The sequence below is a fragment of the Alosa sapidissima genome, chromosome 22 (assembly GCF_018492685.1).
Source record: "Alosa sapidissima isolate fAloSap1 chromosome 22, fAloSap1.pri, whole genome shotgun sequence".
Lineage (NCBI taxonomy): Eukaryota > Metazoa > Chordata > Actinopteri > Clupeiformes > Clupeidae > Alosa > Alosa sapidissima.
This window is the reverse complement of record NC_055978.1, coordinates 24,212,494-24,225,588: the sequence shown is the minus strand read 5'-3', so window position 1 is coordinate 24,225,588 and position 13,095 is coordinate 24,212,494. Positions and strand designations below refer to the sequence as shown.

The following is a 13,095-nucleotide window of genomic DNA, read 5'->3' as shown; positions in this document are numbered from 1 at the left end:
TACTATATCAGTACTGATTTCATTGAAATAGACTGGCATATCTTGCACTTATTTGGGATTTAGCTAGACAGTTGAGCCTTACAGCTAAAAAATGATGAGGATATGAACTAACGTAGGCCAGCAAGCATAGTGCATTAAACCGTGACTCATTTGACTAAGCATGTCACCAAGAACATGGACTGTTAAACCTGACATGGATTTACGTTTTGTTATTACATGCACATCATTTATCTAAACTTGATCAGTTGATGACAATGAACCTGTTGCACTCGTTCACTAACCTTCAACCTATCCTGTGCTAACATTACGAGTCTCAGACTAACGTTACCTCAGTGAAGGCATGAGTGAAGGTAGCAAATTAGCAGGCTATTTTTTGTAAATCACAAAGATGACGAGACATTGGCCTACTTGTATACAAATACATTTTCCTGACATCCATAAGCAGAAAACACAACGGTGGTTCCCGCTTTGGTTATTATAGTCAACATAAAAACTCATTGAGAGAGAACAGATACATAAGTAGTAGTTTGCAATAACTATCTGTAAGTGGGATAACGATAATGTTAGCTTTACTGTACATGCCAGAAAGGAGTAATGTTAATGTTATGTGTTAAGATATAATTGCTTTAATTGCTAACGTTAAATATATTACACTTTCATGATTTTATTTTGTCATTTTCTTACATTAATATGATTGTCACTGACATCAAAACATGGTGGATGCACATCAATACTATTTCATCTAATGAGAAAAGACGCGGACGCTTGTTAGAAGCCATAACTCCAGAGACACCGTAAGTCCTCAGCCAGTCAGTCAACAGGCTAAACTCAAAAATACCGGAGAAATGTCAATAGCGACCTAGCCATTTAAGTGTGTCAAAATAAAAGTCTGATGTTTATGTATCCACTAACGCTGTATTATTTCATGTATGAAGGTTATACTGTAGCAGATGTCTCTTTAAGAATTGCGGCCGGCCGCGGCCATTACAGAAGAATATAGAACAGCCGTCGACGGCCGCTATGGGGTATAGAGGGTTAAAAACCATGGCCATTTCCAGAGCCATTACCTCTGGCCTGACCGGGTCCTCGATGCCCACTACGCAGATGCAGGTGAGGCTGGTGAGGATGTCTGTTTCATTGTCCCAGTCCGGCTCTCCGTCTGTGGCGGGGAAATCGCGGTAGGCCATACAGATGGTCCTAAGGCCCTCTGAGGCCATAGGCTCAATCACCTTCTTGACCATGTCATCCCGGTCCCTAGGCCGGAACACCCGTGCCTCACCCGAGGCGGTCAGGATCTTACAACACCTGCATGAGAGAGGGTCGGGGTAAGAGAGTTAGAGAGAAAATGAGAGTGTGTGTCTGTGTGTGTGTGTGTGTGAGAGTGTGGTCATTTCCCCTGAGGTAATACGGCAGAAACCCTGCAGCAAGCTCCTTGTTAGATGAGTGCATTAGACCGGCACATTTCTGGGGGAAATTGCTGCTCTCACTGCGGTCTTTGCCAAGCTTGGAGGGAAAGGCTTTAGTGCAAAGCCTTGCTGCAAAGCTCCTTAGCGTAAATAAACACAGGCAACTTATGACTTTTAGCTGATATTCATAGAGTGAAATTCACAGTAGCAAAGAGTAAGTAGCCGAGTGAAACGTGAAAAAGAAAAGGGGTTGGGGGGTAAATTGCTGCTTACTTCTTGAGGAGAATCTCTGAGGCGCCTTTGCTGAACATCCGGAAGCTTCCGTCAGCATTCTTCAGCACGGTGCTCATGGATTTTCTGACAGAGTTGAAGGTGTAGACTTTGTAGAGTTTCTCCTCAGGGATCTCGTTCCGTATTGCTTGGTAGTCCTTTTTCAAGTCCAACACAAAGCCCAGCAAGGAACATTCTGTTTTGTTGCCCACCTGACGAGGCAGGCCACCCTCTTTCTCCGGTGGCTAGAAGAGGGGAGAGAGGACACACACACACACACACGGAATCACTGAATCATCGGCTCCCTGTTCTCCATGCTCTTTTAGAATCTCAGACCCAGTGTGTCCTGAACTAATGCACCAACTCTTGTGGTGGAGGAAGATAAACAGAGGCTCCAGCCAGGCCAGACAGCACATTAAGGCAAGGATGAGCGAGGATCGACAGCATGGACTGAAATTTTCACTTCCAGTTGAGCTCAAAGATATGGAGGATAAGGAAAATGCAACCAATGTAAGTTGCACACCTCTCTGTTCGATATAGAAAATGACTACAAAGCAACTTTACACACATCCCAATGCAGAAAATAATTATTGACAAAATATTGTGTCGATCCCAATTTATCGTGCTATGTAAATGAAAATCAACAATCAACCTCAGCTACTGAGAATGTTGAGCGACTTGCTCTGTGCAATTCTCTGTTTTGTTTACAGTGTAAAAAAATATTTTAATATTTAGGCGCAAACAAGTCCAGACAAGTCCAAGCTTTAACATGCAGAACTGAAACCACAAAGGGCTTCAGCGCTGCATTTTTGCTATGGTGTTGGATTTCTCTCATAGACGCTATCTAGCTAAGATCAGTATATTCAGATAGTGAACCACCAGCTTCTACAACGTCAGCACAGAGATCCTCACCATGATTTTGGTAGTGTAGGCAGAGTTGACACTGATGCCCACAATGAGCAGGTCCAAGATGGTCGCTGGGATGGTATCCGCCACGGGTATCCTGCTGTGGTGTTTATCAGCCAGGTACGCCTGCACCACAGTCATCCTGTTCATAGTCAGCGTACCTGTCTTGTCGGAGCAGATGGCAGTGGCGTTGCCCATGGTTTCACAGGCGTCGAGGTGCCGGACCAAGTTGTTGTCCTTCATCATTTTCTAGAAACACAAAAACAGACAGACACACACACACACACACACACACACACATCATTATGTTGCACTTTGTAAAAACCACAAAGTTGATTTACTTATTGCAAGTTAAACCAGTACAGGTCCACGTTTGCGGTGAGCTGATTACTAACGCCAGCAAAAGGCAGTCAGCTCCTCATTTGATTAGTCAGTGTGGCCCCGCAAAGAAGGATCAGTGAGTGTTGGTTTAATGCACTTTGGTGGGGATTGGTCACGGACACCAGCGTTCTGTGGTAAGCCACTAGTGAGGTGACAGGAAGAGGCTCTTACTTTAACTGAGTAAGCCAGCGAGATGGTGACTGCCAGGGGTAGGCCTTCAGGAACAGCCACTACCAGCACGGTGACGCCAATGATGAAGAACTTGACGAAGAACTGGATGTAGATGGGAGTGCACTCCTTAACCCACGGCAAGCCCTGCACCCAGAACGTGTCGATGGCGAAGAGAACCACCAGGATGACAACTGTGATGGCCGACATCAAAAGGCCTGGATAGAACAAATACATCCACAAACTCTAATTCATCACCATACAACTGCTATTATTTTACACATTAATGAAAAGGATGGGAGTGTCCAAAATCAATGGGTTTTACCAGCTTTGCCGATCTGGACAGCTAGTTTGGTCAACTTCCCCTGGAGAACAGATTTCTCCTTCTTTGGCAGATTGCTTTTCTTCTTCTCCTCAGCATCAGCTCCTTCATCACTGTTGAGTGGCTGCATTTCCATGGCTGCTCCATCCTGGGCTTTGGCTGAAACAGACAGTATCTAGGCTATTACCCAAAGGTACACACACACACCCACCTTCTCTCATCTCCTATCTCTGTGAAGCTGTAGCATTTAATAGCTTATCGGACTGTTTATTAAGGTTTTGCACCTCCGTTCTAATGTTACATCACCGTTTATTTACAACTAAAGTGGTAGGCAAGAATGGTAGGCAAGGCACTGCAGAGTGGTAGGCAAGCCTACAACAGTCAGGTTGCATAGGCTACACAGTTACAAATAGCTTCAAAATTGAATATCAAAATTTTAATATCAAATATTGACCGGGATGCCGAACACTTGTGTAGGGCCTAACAGTTGGTTTCACAATAAGAAGCAAAAAGGCGACGAACGACCGTTTAGCCTACCTATCCTCATGGTTGTGGAGGATGATCGTTAGCAGCTGTGAAGTCTTTTATTCTCAAGATGGCCTAATGGTGTAGCCTATAGGCTACTGTCTACGAAGACGTAGGCTAAAATACAACTATCTACAGTCATCCAAAAATGAATTGCCAGAGATAGGCTATGAAGGGAAAAAGTGCAGCATTTTAAACATGGCAAGAATATTTTTACTGGAACAGTTTGTTCTAATTTGTCTAGTGAAATTCGTGCTTGTGGACATCAATCACCTATCTTCTGTCCTTCTATTTCAAGTTATCATGAGTGTTTAATCATAACAAATGCTAACAAATGAAAACAGAATGGGCTTATGTGCTACAGCCTACAGGTACTCCCGTATGTCAAAATAAACTGATTTGATCCTATGAATTGTTTAGCAATCACACACACACAACAACTTAACACAGCAACCTCAAACACCACTGTTGAACCTAGGCTAACGTTACTGCTTCAGTCATGTAAGAAATAAGCAGTTTATGAATTCTCTTTACCCGTTTAATCAAGTCCACATGACCAAAATAACAGCATATTTAAAGGCTGAGCTAGCATAACAGCCCAATATAGCCGATGCTGCAATGGATAACTAATAAAAAGTTTCATACAATTAATGAATTTTATCACTCACATTCTGAGTTTTTCTGGGTGGTTATATATCCATGCAGACCGTCTTCAAATAAGCCATCGCTGTTATATGTTATAATATGTTACAGGATTCATGACTTTAACAGCATTAATGTTACATGATGCTGACTGACGCTGGCTATAACTGTAGGCTACCGTTTTAACGTCTGCCGAGTCTGCCAACCAAAACCTGTCGCTGTTCAGTTGAAGTTAAATGATCAAATATTGTTTGATTTTGTGTCAACTTTCAGAGGGAAGACATGTTCCTTTCTGGCCAAATGTCACAGCTTCTAAGAAAGTCTATCGTCTTCGTGTAAACAGAGTTTTGAACAGAGAAAAAAAGTTAGGCTACCATTAGGCTACATGCAGGTTCTCCCATAACGTTATCGATATAGATCAATGCACCAAATCAGGGCGATTTTAGCGAAATAACGTTCCTGTGACAGGCTATCAAATATTGAACAATGGGATAACGTTTCATCATCACCTTTATTGATGCCTGAAATGTTGACATTGCTGAAATACAGAGATGTAGCCTACTGAGAGGCAGCTGCAGACAACAATGTTCAATGGGTTCAACTTGTCCCTTGCCTACCAGGTGGATGTAAACAAAGCTATAGAACCTAGAATACGTCACATGAAAAACGTTAATACAGGCTACTTGGAATTATGTAATTGTGATTCAATGTTAACCTAACAAAGAAAAGTCTTGACTTTTGAGTCCCGGGACTCTCGCCTCACCCTTCGGCCAACCTCGCCTAGTGGTACTTGAGGCAATGTCAAGGTAGAAGGCTGGATTAACCAAGTCAGGTAAGGGTGATTCAGTGACAGAACAAGATAAGTAGTCATTAAACTTATGCCAAAGACTACATTGCTAGCATTGCAATTACCCAATAAAATGGTCAGCCCAGGAAAGCTTAAGCTCTGCTTAATATTTGGGTTAATACAGTGTTACTGAGAGCAACCAAAATTAGGTGGGCACTACATAAGAGCTATGAATTGTCTATTCTACTACTACTAGGGCATTTTAAGATTACAATCACAAAATGAGCTAGCCATGGTACTTATGGTACAAAACATTGTGCTAATGTTACAGTCACTAAATACATTTTAGTGAACTAGTTGTTTTTATCAGATCCACATTTAACTTAAACAGTATAAAGGAGTAGGAGTCTATGCTGATAAGAATGCTTTATTTGCTTATTAGTGTAAAACTTTCATATTTTGATAGCAGCCGGTATGATGCTTGAACCTCCTCGCTTCATTTGGGCATGACATTGCCATAGAGGCAGCATTGTGGGTGGGATTTAGGACAATATTGACAGGTTATCAGCCTAATAATGGGGAGGCAAACAGCATTAATGCCTGTAAACTTGAATTAGCCTCATCTCGCCCCGACTCGGCAGTGGGTTTGCGGCTAATGTGTGTAGGGTCAGAACAGGCCATGAGGACACAACCGCTGGCAAATCTTTTCAGCCCCCGTCACCATCTTCCCCCTCACAAACGGAGAGAACGAAGACCCATTTTCCCCAGGACTCGAGGAATGTTAAACTAATTAAGTATATTTCACTGAGCGAAAAATGTAATTAAGTGAGGTGGAAATTTAATTACTCCAGTCTACACTCTGCTGGCGGTTCGGGCTGTGGCTTTCTACACTGGCCAGGCAGACACCATTTAAATTCCTCCAAAGCTATGTTCGTCTCTCTTCCAGCTCAACTCAGTCTGTCCAAACACACATACACACACATATGCATCAAACCAAGTAACCTTGGAGACACAAAGCCCTCTTTGCTGAGGCCAAAAAACTGATGCCCACACCATCCGTCAATGTGGAAAAATCATTACTGCCAGCCAGCCTTCCAAAACACACACACACACACACACACACACACACACACACACACACACACACACAGCCAAATCCCCCATATACAACACAAAGTCACATGACAAGACTGATCTCACACTGTAGTAGCAAAAACAGCATAGGGGTCAAGCCAAACCATGTCTGAAGAGTGTGTACTGATTTTGTGTGCGTGTTTTAGAGGGGGTGGGGTGGGGTGGCACAAATGGCTTCAACTACTGAGAAGAATTAAACTCTCTTCTTGGCGCAATTTGCCGCCAAGGGGGACTGGGGAACACTTTTGGTGAAGTGAGTTTTTTGTTCAGACACACAAACACACAGAGTAGTAGGCTACAGAAGTGTGCCTGTGTGACTTGGGCATTGCGTTGGGAGCTGGCACTAGACCTGGGTGGGCAGCTGCTCTCTCCCTCAGGATGCTCGGAGAGCTTTAAAATCTGCTGGGTGCTAATCGCCATAACTGGATTCAGCAGCACCTGCCTATCCCTGCACAGCATGGGGGAAAGCACACGGACGCTAGCACTCGTACCACACAGCGCTAATGACACACTAACACATGCATGAAACAAATTATCCAGCTGGCAAACACAGACACACCCACAATGAAGTAGCCTACATGCGTGCATGTTCCCACACTACCCCTCTTATACTCTCCGCACACACACGCACAGCCTATTAGAGCCTATAGCACTTCACCTGGCCAGCTTTAATGAAAATCCAATAGTGCTAACGGGTTAAAGAGATGGCTTTAAGTACAGGATGCGCCACATGAGAGGGCAAGCAGGGCTAATCAAGAGCTCGTTTAGCCAGCGTGTCAACAGGGCCACTTACCTTTCTTTCGGTTTTCAACCGAGCCATCCTGCTTTTTGTCTGTAGAGAAGGAGGTAAAGGGGGAGAGAGTCCACTCAGTAACTTAGCCATTAGCCACCATTATGCAAGAGAGCGCCAGGCAGCGAGCGTCTAAACACATTTCCAATTATGTAAATGTTCCCTTTGATTTAATAAGAGTGAGAGACGATCCCCGGAATTGTTATGAGCATGCAAACAAACAAATGTGGGCTCTTCGGCAGCTCGGACATGCAAATCTATCGCTACTGCTTGCTCCGATCTACACACACACACATACGCAGAGGGATCTCACACACGCACATACGCAGAAGGATGACACACATACACAACACACAAACACACACACACACACACACACACACACACACACACACACATACGCAGAGGGATCACATCCACTTCTAATACAAATCCACCCCCTGCTTTTGCTGTCTTGCTTGAATGAGTGCAGAGTGGGAACCTGCTGAAATGTCTGCAGGTGTTAATTTGACCTCCTGCCACAAGTTACTAGTGAGCCGATAAAGAGCCATTACCGCGCTGCTACCTAATGAGCCACTGCAAGAATCACTGTATATGTAACCACTGCTATGATTCACTGGGCAAATGTGCAATGGGCAACAGCATCATCAAAAACATCGATAGAAAGTAGCGAGACAGTGGAACCAGAGTAGGAGACAGCATAGGAGGCTATATGCGTAGGACAGGCACAAGGGCATTGCCTGACATTTCTGTAGACATTTTCATGAGCCATCAACTAAAGAGGGTGATCGCAAGACATTTAAACTGAATGTAACCAAGTGTGATGGTTTTCTTCAGATGTTACCCACAGAATCTTTAAGTCGCATTTGCTGTACTTTTAGAAGCGTCCGTTCTGATTAAAGCTCCATTTTTATGAGGCCTTCATTTTATGACATTATTAACACTCAGCATGACATTTGTCAAAAAATAAGAGGCAAATCTTTCATACTTTGCTTTATATTTGATTCAACAATGCACCATTCAAGTTTAACTCAAGGCTGCATAACAACTCAGTTAATGTCTGAGCTGAATCTGTGAAAAGGAAAAAAAAAATAAAAAAATACACATCTATCTATAAAGCAAGAAGCGTCTGTGTGTCTGTGTGTGTGTGTCTGTGGCACGTGTAACCTGCACGACAGGGTAATGGCCTATACTTGTGCAGGGACAGTCTATAGTCTAGGTTCAGTGGAGATTGGTGTAGGTTTTTACTAGACCAGATTCTAGTACTCACCCCAAAGACAACACACGCACTTGTGGATAAAGTTTATAATAAAAATATATAGTTTATTTCACAGGTCAAAGTCATTCAATTCAGTTTAAGTTATTTCAATATCAATATTAAAAGAGGAGATGTATTATGTTATATCTGTTTACTATTCTATTATGCTATTTTATATGTTCTATTCTAATATTCTATTTATTGTATTTATATATCCATGTACTACTTTATATTTTTGTTCTATTTAATATCTACGTATAATTGTATTTTCCTTTTTAAAATACTATTAATATATTATCCTAACCTTATACTATATTACCTAATATCTTGTCTTATATTTATTATCCAATATTATTATATACTATAAATTAAACACAATAAAACCCAACCCAAAACAAAATGTGAGTGCACTCAAGAAAATAATAAAGAAAATAAAATAAATGAAAAGGGCAAATGGTTCAGTCCAACTTGTGTAAAGTGCAATCTTCCTCTCCATCTCTCACCAGACGTAGTGCTACTTCTTCTTCATTTACCGGTTGACGGTTTTCTGTTGTTGTTTTTTAACATTTGTCTCGTGCACGCATCTGGGGGCTACCAGGGAATTATTGCGCATCATAATTGGAAGTGGCAATTCATTGGGTTAAACACGCATATCTCGCTGACCGTTTGTCAGACTGACCTAAGATTTCGTATGTGGCTCGCGCGTGGCACAAAGGTGTGCACTCTCGATTTTGAAGATTTTTGAATGCATATTTCAAAAATATGCTTATTTACGTAGGACGTTTATCGCTGCACTGCACTGTTTCCAAGGGGACCAGTTTCAGGGGAGCTCCACCCCATGGATTGTGTACTGACAGTTGCTAGCTAGGTCTCACTTTGATGATAGTCAGTCGCAATTTAAAAAACGGATTACTTGGGAACCACTTGTGGGTTAAGATGCAAGATGATTATCATGTCTGACCTCAACAATAAAGACTCCCTGTATGCAGTTTGCTTGCATAAAATTATTACGCGGATTTTGCAACAACACGCCAACAAACACGGGTATGTAGTGACCACTCAAAATAAAAGTACGTGGCTTAGCTGACACTTCGAATAGCCCAGGCTACTTTGGACTTGAGACTTTGACTAAACAAACGACAATTCCGACTGCAAGGTCCCAAATTGAAACAAGCGATAGGTTAATGCCACATAGCTAACGTTAGTTGCAGACTGAGCGACGTCACTTATCACGCCATCAAACACGGGTATGTAGTGACCACTCAAAATAAAAGTAAGTGCAATAAACTGATGCTTCGAATAGCATTAGGAAGTTATTCAGTAAGCTTAATACACATTTAGCCTCAACTCAAAACAGTTGTTAGGCTTATGTCATTCTGATCTGTAGAAAAGTCACATGCAGTCATGCCTAAATTTTTTACACATGTATTAGAGGCCACATTAATTATAGGCTAATATATTATGATATTCAGTATTCATTATTGAATGCTTAGCTGGAATGATGTTTCCCCATCATCCTGTTTTAAAGCAGGCATACCTGTGGGCATGTAATTGGGCTATGGGTTTTCTTCAGGAATGGCATGTTTGAACGGGCACTGCACTAGTAAGGTTAATGAAAGATTAATTTCCTCCATGGCTTATTCACTTCCTAACACAGGGTCCCCTATCATTGCTCTGTGCCCAACTGTGTGTGTGTGTGTGTGTGTGTGTACAGGTATCTCTGCCTGCCTAGCCCCACCTGACTCTGACTCAAAGTCTTTGGCACAAATGAAAACACCAAGATGTGTCACAAGAAACTGCCCGCAGAAAACTTCCATTCAGGAGGAAATGAGCAAACTGGCAGCCAGAGAGGCCAAGGGGAGTAAAACATTGGGTGACCTACTTTTCTTGTCCTTCTTCTTCTCCTCTTTCTTCTTCTTCTCCTCTTCTTCATCGTCGTCGTCTTCTGAAGCACCCAGTAAAGTGAAGATTATTCCAGTTTGGGAGTTGACTCCCACGGCAGTGACCAGCATTTTCCCAGAGCCCTCCATGACATGGGTTCCTGTAGAGGATATAGAGGCCAGAGTTAGTTTCTCTCTCTCTCTCTCACACACACACACACACACACACACACACACCTCAGACCACATTGCTCTTTGTAATACTGCTTCATCCTTTCAGATTTGACAACATTATCAACTTATTATATATAGGCTATCGTTTCTAACCTGCACCCATACCCAATCCTCCAGGATTCTATATTGACCATTTGTCATCATTGCATATTTATTACATTTGTGCAGGTAGTAATCACCCAACCTTCAAAAAGCTACAATCTTCTATATTGCCGTGATTGTACACACACATTTAATTTGACCTCCTTGCTGGGATCATCATAGATAATGGGAGAGCAGACCTGCCAACCTTGAAGACATTTTTTGAGTAGCACCTTGAGCAGACAAAAAAAAAAATGCTCACGTCGGCCTTCAGGCATGCAGCCAAAAACAGACATAGCCATACACGCAAGGTACATTTTGGATAGCGACTCATCTTTAATGTCAGATACCTATCTAAATTTGATTCAATGTGTTCCTGAAAGTGCAAACGTAATCTTTTACAGTAGTTCTATAATGTCAACAATCTGTTTGAGCCTAATAATTCACCTGAATATAGGCTACAGCAGATAGAGGCTTATGGACATTTGCTGTTTTCAGTGTTTCAGGCTACCGCAGGGTAACTCACAATACCCTACATGTTTTTTTTTCCCTTTAAATACATTCAATGTTCAATTATTACCTGCTGACTAATGCAAATTACTGATTGCTTTTAAAGAATTTCACTTGCACATGCACTCAGTTTCTTTCAGATGGCGGTGTCTTTCGGCCATCTGTGAGGATGCAATGATTACATTATCCTAACTAAAGTTATAGGTGCGCAATCTCCGCCTGGAACCATATTATTTGTTCTTGCACTAATAATCAAGAAGAATGATCTATATGCTCCAAAGAAAAACAAAATTGAACACTCCTCACTAAGCAGCTCAAAATTTAGCCTAGGTAAGTCCACTTTCCGATTCGTTGTTAATGGCTGCATTTGGCCATGGAAGCTCCCTGGCTCCCTGAGTGCCTTTTAGTTATGAAAACTTTAACCATCAGTGACACATGGAAAATATAATGTTAACTGAAATAACTGGTGAACAATTAATAACTTCAAGAACATCAAACTATTAGGCCTATTAGGTGAATTCACAACCGCACTCAGTGGAGATTTTGTGTGTGTGTGTGTGTGTGTGTGTGTGTGTTTGGGGGGGTGAGAGAGACCATTTCAGCACACAGGATCAACTTGTTTCATAAAATGGGATTAGTGGCCAACAAGGACCACAGTTGCAGGGGCGAAAAGTAAACAGAACAGCAACCCCTGGCTCTGGGATCTGTGGTGCTGCAGCAGCAACATCATCATCACTGCAGAAGAGAGGCTTGGGGTTTTGTGAAGCCTTATAATCCTAAGCAGGATGGTGAGTGTCCAGTTAGGACTCCTGTAGTCAGTCAGCCAAGGCCACTCTAATGCCTGCTAACTGTTTTGTTTAGCAAATGAAGTTGGGGAGTTGGGGAGTTGGGGATGGGTGGTAGAATGGTGACAGGATACCTGACAGCAGCATGGGGTCTTTCTCTTGTGTCTTCTTCACGTGGTCGGACTCGCCCGTCAGCGAGCTCTCGTCGATCTTCAGATCATTCCCTTGGATGAGGACGCCATCAGCAGGGAGAAGGTCACCTGGAAAGCATGCATTTACAACACGTTTACAACAGTCACTCCTGACTAAAACAAAGCACATTGAGAGATGCAAAAATATGCTAATGTGGCAATACATCCTAGGGTTTGGCCAGCAGAAAAATCTATGTAAAGTACAAGAAACAATATCTCTCTGAAACTTCTTAGTAAAATAAAAGCAAATGTGTGATGATCCCAGCTGTTCATGTGCACATCAACAAGGGAGTATAATTCATTCATTATTCAGTCATGGTAATAAAATAAAAGGTAATAATGCAAATCTCTGAAGATAGTAGATACTCTGAACACATAGTGGCTCTCACCATATTTGATTTGTGCTATATCCCCGACCACTATATCGGCCACTGGGATCTGGATGACCTGTCCACCCCGTACCACGGTGAACTTCTGTTCTTGTTCAATGCGGCTCTGGAGGCCACGGAACTGCTTCTCTTTGCTCCAGTCATTGAAGGCAGTCACTAGCACCACGCAGACCACCGACAGCAGAATGGCAGCACCCTCAATCCAACCAGCTTCTGCCTCGCCTTCATCCTCCACGCCACCGGCTGCTCTACCGCAGTCTGCACACACACAGTCAAGATCAAAATATAAAACCTCTGTATCCATTACACACTTTTAACACACTTAATCATTTAGTACATGTCGTAATCATTCATGTGTAATCATAGAGTGAGTGTGCCTGATGATTAACAAAAAAAGCAAAAAACAAAACAGAACTGTACAGAGAAGCAGAAAGGG

The 13,095-nt window shown here is 42.4% G+C and overlaps 1 protein-coding gene across 11 annotated transcripts in view; it reads right to left on the bottom strand.

Annotated features, from left to right (window-relative positions):
• Positions 1-13,095, bottom strand: part of atp2b1a (ATPase plasma membrane Ca2+ transporting 1a) — a 45,659-nt gene that overhangs the window by 16,665 nt on the left and 15,899 nt on the right. For 9 of the 11 annotated variants that reach the window (XM_042078143.1, XM_042078144.1, XM_042078145.1 and 6 more), the window contains 9 exons: positions 12,660-12,917; positions 12,214-12,339; positions 10,472-10,630; positions 7,335-7,373; positions 3,457-3,612; positions 3,135-3,349; positions 2,589-2,831; positions 1,680-1,921; positions 1,068-1,305 (listed from right to left, as the gene is read on the bottom strand). In XM_042078143.1, the coding sequence (XP_041934077.1) occupies positions 1,068-1,305; positions 1,680-1,921; positions 2,589-2,831; positions 3,135-3,349; positions 3,457-3,612; positions 7,335-7,373; positions 10,472-10,630; positions 12,214-12,339; positions 12,660-12,917 (1,676 nt within the window). The remainder of the gene's footprint in view (positions 1-1,067; positions 1,306-1,679; positions 1,922-2,588; positions 2,832-3,134; positions 3,350-3,456; positions 3,613-7,334; positions 7,374-10,471; positions 10,631-12,213; positions 12,340-12,659; positions 12,918-13,095) is intronic. The other 2 variants (XM_042078149.1, XM_042078151.1) reach the window with 1 other exon arrangement.